This window comes from Gavialis gangeticus, unplaced genomic scaffold (assembly GCF_001723915.1).
Source record: "Gavialis gangeticus isolate Ggan-Ray unplaced genomic scaffold, GavGan_comp1, whole genome shotgun sequence".
NCBI lineage: Eukaryota > Metazoa > Chordata > Crocodylia > Gavialidae > Gavialis > Gavialis gangeticus.
Genome location: NW_017729022.1, coordinates 181,042,604 through 181,052,535, shown reverse-complemented (window position 1 = coordinate 181,052,535; position 9,932 = coordinate 181,042,604). Strand labels below are relative to the sequence as shown.

The following is a 9,932-nucleotide window of genomic DNA, read 5'->3' as shown; positions in this document are numbered from 1 at the left end:
AACAAGGTGCAGTTGGCCTTCCTAGCCGCCTCCCCACATTGCCGACTCATGTTCATCTTGGAGTCAATAATGACTCCCAGATCCTTTTCCACCTCCGTGCTGACAAGAGGGGAGTTCCCCAGCCTGTATGTATGGTGCCGATTATTCCTCCCCAGGAACTAAAGCTGCTGTGCCATGCTGGGGGTATCACACAGAATGAAATACATTTCCACTTGGTTGTATGGCTTATGAAAGCACTACTTCTGGGAGTGATTGCACCAGGTAGAGAGGGAAGTGCAAATCAAACAGACAGAGTTCCTGGGGATCTCCACATCTCCCATCTTTGCAGACAAGTCCTTTCTGAGGGTGAGCATGAACAGGGCTGCCCTTTGAGTCACTGCATAGAGAAGCACTGCTGTTTCCACATCAGCAGGTACTGCAGCCCTTCAGTGGAACAGTGATACATGTTTAGTGCCTCAACTCTCAGTTCTGTGTGTTGCACTGTTATCAGAGTCCCATCTTATATGGAATGTATGAACTCAACTAGCAGGCCACTAAGATGCTCATATAAGCATTAATATCCAAAAAACAGCCTGATTCAAGTCACAGCAATTGAGGTGTATTGGAGAACATGGTTTTAGACTGGGCTGGCCTTTGTTTTCAGTGCACTGAAATTAAAATTCTGAAACATGAAAGAAGGTTCTCTCTTCTTCATACAGAGCCCCTAGGCCTGTTGACATTCTGCAACTTACAAGCATTCTTCAGCTTCTGCTATGCACAGATCACTACAAAATATCTTACAGTCCATTAGATTACTACAATGTCCACTATGACAGACAAGGAAAGAAAAAAGTTGCAAGAATTTAGTGACAGACTAATGCTTTTTAATCAATACTCGCAGAATTTTAGAAAAGCTCCTAAAAAGCTTTTTACCTTTAAAAAAGCTTAAAATCATGTACTGCTTTTGAAAATATATTTAAGTGCTTTTATGGCATCAAAATAGTTGTCTGTTTTTCTTATTGTTATTACAAATGCATAATTTAGAAAGACAACTGAGTGTGGTTATCCCAAAGACTTCTACTTCTCAAATGGGTGAAAGAACTCTGCCTCCAAGCTCTAAATTGAACCCAAGTCACATGTCATTTAGCTAAAACAAACTCAAAGAGGCAGCAGCATACGTGGCATGGAATCTCAAAGCTAAAAAGAAGCTGTCAGCATATATGAGGTAAGCTTTAATACTTCCTCCCAATGCACAGCACACACTGCTCACTGCTCTCTGTGGGGTTTCCCTAAAAGTTTTGTTAAAACTGTTCCAAAACTGTCAATATACATCTTTTGTCCCTGACTTCGTCTGCAATCACAATTCATATATTTTTTAGAACACCCACCAAACAAGTTATTGATATGGATCATCGCCTTTGATGGTTTTAAAAGGATATTTAGAAAATCATCACATGGTGTATCTATATAGCACTGACCATCTGTTGGCCCTACACTTGGCAGATAGGATTTTTTTCAAATAGAAGTTTGATTCTTAGCAAGCCCCTCTGTTATGTATATTTTGGTTGATGGAAAAGGAAAACATCAGTGCCTAAAAATTAATGCATCATGTAATAGACCATGTCTTATCTGTTAGAAGATTCCTTTGTAATCAGTAAATACATGCATTAGCAGTTTGGCATATTGTATGGAGTACTTACCTTTTCTTGAAGCAACTTAGAGGAAGCTGCATCACGATTTCCTTTTCCTCCAGCAGTACTAAAATGAGACCATGGTAAAACGGCATTAAATGTTAAGGAATCTTCCAAGGCAAAGTCTGGTTTCATAAAAATCTGAAACAAAAAAAGAAATAAATATATATTTTTCTTTCCTTGCCACCATTCCCCACAAACAATCTGTTCCCATTAATAAACATAGTGCACACAAATTTGAGTCTGACTGATCCACTGGTCCTCTTAGTTTCTTTAAAAGCTAAATGTACCAAATTAATTAAATAAAGGATGTTGTCCTGTGATAAACTTTCCAGGTATGGAATAAATGTAACCCACTGTAGTGCAGTCCTCCTGAATCTGCAGGCAAATCCAAATTTGGATGCCAGCTCACAGTCTGAACCACAGGCTATCCTCAGATGAGTTTATCTGCAGGTTCAAAATGAATCTCTCCTCTGAAATGCTCTTCAGCAGTAAAGGTGACCTACTGCTGGTACCCCCCATTACAACTTGAGTAGATTGTACATCCCTTACACTTTCTCTGGTGAAGGGTTTCTCTCTCACTTAATTCACTGATTCTGCTCCCTTGCTCCCACTCTTCAGCAGCCCCTACAAAACTGTGCTCTGCATGATGGAGGGTGAGAGTTCACAAACCCCTGAGAGCAGCAAAACCTGCTTCCTCCACATAGTGCAAAAAATCTGGCTCTTTAACAAAAAGGCCAAATAATCTTTATCTTACTCTGTCAACCTTAATTAAATATTTTCAGCTTACTTTTACTCCTCAAAATTGCTAGATACCCGGAACACTCAGGAGGACTGAACTTTCTATCCCAAGCATCAGACATAATATTAAAGGGCTTAACCCAAGTCATATCAAGCATTGCCTAGCTCTTGCTCTTTTACTTTAAATGTTACTGTGAAAGGTACTTTGCTTATATCCTGAGGGTTTGTAGCCATGCAGCTAATGACCAGTATTAAACTATTTATCTACTACTGACTTGTTAACCTGTCATTTTTTCAGTCTGAATAAAATGGAATTTCAGTTCATTTGTTTTCCCCACCTGTCACTTCTTGTGCATTACTAAGGTTCTAAGAATCAGTGGGTAAGAAGTCTTTCTTTACTATTTGCCTATATTGTGCCAACCACAGTACAATACTGATGCGTGACTGAAATGTCAAGAAATTAACAACACAGCTACCAGTCTACACAGTAACTCAAACAGGCAAATTCCCCCCCATTTCTGTCCCTTCTAAGGAGTTTCTCTTCCAAGAAAAAACTAGAAAGCTGGGCCATGCTGCTGCAGAAAACAGAATGGCTGCCTTGTCTTGCACAGTTGTAAAATTCACTAAGGATAGAACATAAAGGCAGCTGGATTTTACCTTCAAAATCCATCAAAAGAAGAAATACAGCTCAGGGGACAAAAAAAAGTATAACTCGTTAATAATTCATTTGTCTACGCTTTATGAGCATTATTGTTCCTTAGGAGGGTTAGCCAAAGAGGCTACCTAGCAAAATGGGTCTTCCTCTGACTAACGTGCACATGTGAACATGCAAAATTGACAAGCTTGTGTTTCCTTTAATATACCTATTGTTATACAGCAGTCCTACCTTAGGTACTTGTTCCAGATCTGTCCTGGATTTATCTACAAACAAAAATATAAGTAAACTAATGGGATAAATATAAGATTGAGATCATTCTTCCACAGTCAGTCATCACAAAAACAAAACAAAACAAAACAAAACAAAACAATTAATTTCAATAATAAGATATCATTTAAGGCTTTGATGTCCTTTATCATTCTTCTGTTTTTAGCTATTGCTTCCACATACTGCTCAAAGGATTTTAAGGATTTTTGGATTGCTTTAAAAACAAAATGATTATTAAACCCAGTGTTTCATTATTCACTAGAGCAACATTCCAGCCAGCTGGTGATGACCAAAACAAGCCGCCCCCCCCGTCCCCCGCCCTGAGTGGCTTCAGCTTTGGTGCTCCAAAAGGAGACCATGCCAGAGAAATGAGGGAGGCAAAGTGGCACTGGGATGGAAACACAGACCACGCAAATACCCACACAGACAGGAGTGCAGACAGCACTCCTCCAGCCAATGAACTGAAGTAACAGACATAAAGGGTATGTCACAGAGAGAGGGAAAGATTGATGGAGGATGTGGAAATAGCTGTACAGCAGCCTCCTAACTTGATACAACTTGAAGGAGGAGATGATTTTTACACTCTTTGCTACTCTCTCAGCCTTTAATCCACCCACAGAAAGGAGCTCAGAATTTAAAGTGGGCCCATCTGATTGCAGAAGGGAAGAATTTTAAAGTAGGGATCCCTTACCTCAACTGGATCTCAAAAAACCCTCAAAGTAGAAAGGTACAAGTACTCTAAAGACCTGGGTTTCAAAAACCCCCTCTTAAGGACAGAGTCGAATGCTGGTATTAATGCACTGAAGACTAGGAAAGCAGCCGGCCTTAATGACTTACTGAACAAATCAAGCAATTTGGACCCCAGACTTGTAAATGGCTCCTATGCCTATACAACTAGTGCAGAGCCAGTCAAAAAACCCCAAAGTTATGGCAACATGCTCAGGTAGTTACACTTCTAAAGCCAGGGAAAGATCCATTGGAATGAAAGAGCTTCAGTCCTATCTCTCTGCTATGCCACACATACAAATTGTACAAACGACTGATATTGAACCGGCTTGCCCTATATGTGGATAAACACCTAATCCCCAAATAGGGTGACTTTTGCCTTGGAAAAATCAACAAGCTAGCTGCTCAATCCAACTCAACATATTGAGGACAGTTTTGAAAGGGGTCAAGTTGCCAGAGCTGTGTTCATAGATTGAACAGCCACCTACGATAAAAGTTAACCACCAAAGACTCCTCCATAAAACCCTGAAATGACAAAAGTTCTACATTACAGAGCTGATACAAACCTTGCTCAAAAACAGACTTTTTTTGTTAAACTGGATGGAAAGCGAAGCAGATGGAGGCAACAAATTAATGACTTCCCCCAAGGAAACGTACTAGCACAGCTGTTACATAATATCATAATATCTGTATGAATGACCAACCAATCGACTTGGAAACAAAATGTTTCATCTGTGCAAACAACCTGTGCACAACAGCCCAAAACACTGACTTTGATCATGTTGAAAAATCCCTAAGCAAGGCAATAATTGGCCTAACCTCACACTACATTGAAAACCAATTATGTGCCAACCCAGCAAAAACACAAGTATGTGCCTTCCATTTCAAAAACCATAAGACTAACCACCAGCTTAACATTACATGCTCCAGGACCCCACTATCCCCTTGTCCAAACCCAGTTTACCTTGGAGTCACTCTCAATCAAACCCTCTCATACAAAGAACACATCATGAAGACAGAAGCAAAGGTGAGTACTTGTAACATTTTATATAAGCTCATCAACTCAAAATGGGGAGCTAACCCCACAACCATCTGAACCACTTGTCTGGCTCTCAGCTTCTCCTCTGTTGAGCATGTATGCCCTGTATGGGAGAGATCCATACACACTAAGCGCCTTGGACCCACCCTGAGTGATAGCTGAAGATGCATTACAGGAGGTCTGAAGCCTACCAGCCTAAACTGCGTGTACCTGCTGGTTGGCATCGCTCTGCTTGACATCAGAAAAGCAGTGGCCAGCTGGATACAACAGTTGAGACAAGCTGAAAAATGCAAGATACCCGCTGTACGACCATCCCGCAGCACACAAATGTCTGACGTTACACAGGAGCTTCCTCACCAGCACCCAACCTCTCAATGCCACACCCAAAGAGACACGACTGCAGATGTGAAATGAGAGGCTGAAGAAAATACCTGACAGTGAAAAAACAGCGGTCAAGTCTTTACCACCAGGAGCTGACGAATCATGGCAAAGGTGGCAGTGTCTCAACCACTTACATATCAGAGTTAGACACTCCAAGGAACTAATAAAGAAGTGGGGCTATACCATTGGTTCAACCACCTGTGGCTTCAGCACAGAGCCTCAGACTATGCAACACCTGCTGCAATGCCTGCTGCTTGAAGGTACACGTATGATGAAAGATCTCGCAAAGTACAGTAAATGAGCACAGGCATGCGTAACAGAATGGTCAAATGTGGTATAGAGACATGAGGAGACCTCAACTGGAGACCCCACCTTCCCCAGCAACAATGGGCGACAGGGAGCTTTGACCCCTCCAGCTGTAGGGTTGTTATTAATATTAAAGCACCTATTATAAAGCAAAAAGGCCCAGTTACTGAGCCTTATTGCTCTGTCCTCAGCCTCAAACCACAGCAACACCTAAGGCTGTGAGATCTCAAGCTAAGAGTGCTCAGGTTAAAAACAAATGGCTAACTGTACCACAGGGAGGGGCAACATGTGGAGTGCTAGCTTATGTAATACCTTTTCTCTTAACACCACCTTGCTTTACATCCTTTTGTAATCACGTGAGTGACAATGCTTTCTCTACCTTTTAGTTTCAGTTAGGGGTTTTTTTGTTGTTTTGGTTTTTCATTTATTTACAGAAAAGCCTAAATACTGTTGAAGTGAATTAAGCTAAACTCCAGAACAAGCATGTTTTCTCAAGTTGCTATTCAGAAATAACAGAACGAGATGACAAACCATAAGAAAGCTGGTGTTCATTTTGCATGGGAGATATCAAAAAGTCTGACAAAACAAATTCTCTGGTGTACAAAAGAACAAGGGATTGTTTTCCAGTCCCCAAGGATAAGAGATATATATAACCCCTTTCCCAAACAGCACTCCACTCTGACAGTTACTTCATCAAAAAGTGAAGTCTAAAAACACTACATTAACTTCAGACTATCCACTGCATTTTCTCTGCTTGTTTCTTTTGGCAATTTCACTTACAATTTCAAATTTCAGATAGCTGGGGTGATTCAATATAAAGCCGAGATGTGTTAAGGGACACAGATGTAGACACCATTAAAACCACCACACAAGTAGATTAGACTTTACTAACGATGATCTTTGAATGTAGCATAGTTAGAGATGTCATGACCACCATTCCACTTCTGTATCCCCCAGAGACAGAGAGACTTTCTTCTCTGATAAGGATATAAGAAGTAGGGCTGTGCGAAATTTCAACGGGCGTTTCATTTTGAAGCTGTTTTGACACGTTTCAAGCTCAAAACAGCGAAATCGAAATGAGGCAAAAGGCTTCAAAACAGCTTTGAAACTAAATGAGGGCACTCAAAACATTTTAAAAGTTTCGAAACATTTTGAGTTTCAAAGCAGCTCGGTGGCGGGAGATGAGGGAGAGCCAGAGCTGCACTCTGAGTGGCTCCACCAGCCCCACAGAGCTCAGCCCAGTGGCGGGAGAGCCAGTGGTGGAGCTGCTCGGAGAGCAATCCTGGCTCCAAGCGCAGCCTTGGCCAGTGGCCCTTTCCCACCTCCTGCCGCCAGACTCAGCTCTGTGGTGCTGCAGAGCCTCCCACCGCCGAGCTGTGCTCACCAGGGCTGCACTCTGAGCGGCTCCACCACTGACTCTCCTGCCGCCTCCTGCCACCAGGCTGAGCTCCATGGGGCTGCTGGAGCCACTTGGAGTGAAGCCTGGCGGCAGGAGGCGGGGAGACCAAGGGCTGCACTCGGAGTGCTCCGCCAGCCCCATGGAGCTCAACTTGCCCTCCCAGTGCTGCTGGACTCCTCCTGGGGGTACAGGCCCCCAGATCTGCACACAGGATGACAGGAGGCTGCCAGCAATTGACACGAGTTTTGCTTTTAGCAGTTTGAGGTGCAGTTTCCCAGAAACCCCTGCACCCATCTCCTTGAAACTTGGCAGGTTTCATGCCCTCAGAAGGGGCTACCATCCCTGCAATTTTCATTCAAATCAGGCAAGAAACAACAAAGTTATAGGCATTTTCATGATTCCCCATTATAGCCTATGGGTGAAATATCGAAATAGTTTCGACGAAATGAAACGGAACAGTGCTTCGAAACTAAATGAAACAAAACACTGTCCCTTCAAAATGGTGAAACAGAAGTCGAAATGAAATGGTTCTGTTTCTCACAGCCCCAGTAAGAAGCCCCTAGAAGCTCAGCGCAATTGCATGATTTAGCTTCGTATTTTGAAGGAAGTTAAAAAAAAAAATCGTCACTGTTGTAACTATAAACTGTGAATAAGGATATACACCAAAGAAGAATTCAATGGCAGACTAGAATTTAAACCTACATTGTTATGAATATCACACTAATAATCATCAAGAACAGCTCTAGCCAACCAGGCCTAGATTTGCAATCATCATCACCAGAAAACCAGTATCAGGCATTTTTGCATTGGAAGTCCATGAAAAACTGCAAGAGATCGCTGGCACATTTTTATTATTCATCTGAGAAATGAAAATGACACTTTAACAAATAAAAGAAGGCTGAAGTTATACCATGAATATGTAAGAGAGTCCTGTCAAAGGTATCTTTAGGAGGACAAATATTCTTGCATCTTTCATGAATCTTCTCTCTCTGTAAAAGAGACAAGAAATTAAAGAAATATTCTGCTGCTGTAACACCACAGTGAAATTCTTTTTTTTTTTTTCCCTCTGGAAGACAATATTCAGAACCTTGTCAAAGCAAGATAATGCTTGACACCAAATAATTTTGAGAAGTTCACAGCTATTTTTCAACTCTTAAAATCTTTAAGTGACTTCCAAGCAAGTAAAAGTGACGAAGACCATTCTGGAGGCTGGCATCTTTTATTTTTGTTTGTGGCTTGCATGTATTTCTTCACTGAAGTGACATTATGGAAAAAGGCAATAAAACTATCTAAGCTGTATGAGTTAAATATTCCTTCCTATAACTTGAAACTACTGTATATACTGGATTGTAATGATACATTCAACACCTGTATTTATTTATTGTTCAAATCAGTAAATTAACCTGCACTAAGAATATAAAACACCCTTTTACTGACCTCTCCCTCAAAAAGTATAAATATGTGTAAAAGTTACTTCCCCACCTTACTTATAACCATAAATGGTGAAAACTTATACCCCGTTTAGTTCAGCTAAGTTTTATTTTTTTCCCTATATGGTTTAACCAGGGGTTCCAGTTCTTTAAACCAGAAACTATTTTTCCATGGAAAACTGTAGCTACAAAATCCATTAGAGATTCTTTCATGAGCAGATCATGTCACTCCTCTAAAATAAACAATACATTGGTTATGGAAGGAAACAACATCTTGTTTCCTTCCATAAACAATACATTGTTATACAATGATTTTATTGTAAGGATTCTTTTAATACGTTAATATCAGATATGCAAACATGTAAATCTTTAAAAAAGTTCCATCCTGCATATTTTTACCATTTGGATCCAGAACATCTTAATCTTTCTTGAACTTCCAACACATGTACTTAAAGTGACCCAACACTGAACACATCAAATATTTGTTAATGGCTCTTTAACCAAACTTACCTAGTTTGCTCTATATTCATACAATACTTAAGACAATCAGATCCCAGTCTATGACAAGTGCTCCTAAATGCTACTGTTACACAAATAAAAAATAATAACATAGTCTACTTCAGTGTCTCACATAACTTTTCAGATTTTCCACTTCTGATCAGACACACATTTCCGGAAGAGAAGCTAAAAAAGTACTACAACAATAAGTATGCATCATAATTCACATAAGATGACTATGTAAATTAAACAAGCAACTGTATAATACCTAAAAGTTTCCACTTTCAGACATAATACCGCAAATGCAGAGAAGCACAACTGCTCACTCTCTGGAGCAGTACTATTGATTTCAATGCATCTATTCACAAGACTAAGCAGTGTAGAGTCAGCAGGAAACATTTAAGATTGTGTCCTTAAAGATAATTCATTCAATAGCAACCCAAAGAAAGGTAGCTGCAACTAGGAATGCAGAAAACATCAGGAGATCTCCCAATCTTCTTTTAGGTCAAAAGAAAAAAGCAAGTGTATGTAAACTCATATACTTGAAAGAGATTTAGAAGATCTTGTTGCAGATCTGAATTTCCTGACATGACAGAAACTGTCCTGTTTCCTGTTTCATTATTCCAAATGTAAATGTTTTGTATGTAGAATGTTTTAAAGGAGTACTTAGCAAGATTTCTGTCTTGTTTTAGATACCACCAGGGTATTGGAAGATTTTATATTGCACTGAAAAGGCCAAAAACTGAAAGAATAGGAAGTGTAAGGTTTGTACATTTAAAACAAGAGTACAAAGCTCAAACACAAATGAAAAATAGCA

General features: G+C 40.3%; 1 protein-coding gene across 1 annotated transcript in view; it reads right to left on the bottom strand.

Annotated features, from left to right (window-relative positions):
* The window catches only part of VPS54 (VPS54, GARP complex subunit), a 77,295-nt gene that overhangs the window by 39,789 nt on the left and 27,574 nt on the right, over nt 1-9,932 (bottom strand). The window contains exons 4-6 of the mRNA XM_019516595.1: nt 8,098-8,176; nt 3,298-3,332; nt 1,680-1,811 (exon numbers count right to left, since the gene is read on the bottom strand). Coding sequence (XP_019372140.1) covers nt 1,680-1,811; nt 3,298-3,332; nt 8,098-8,176 — 246 coding nt within the window. The remainder of the gene's footprint in view (nt 1-1,679; nt 1,812-3,297; nt 3,333-8,097; nt 8,177-9,932) is intronic.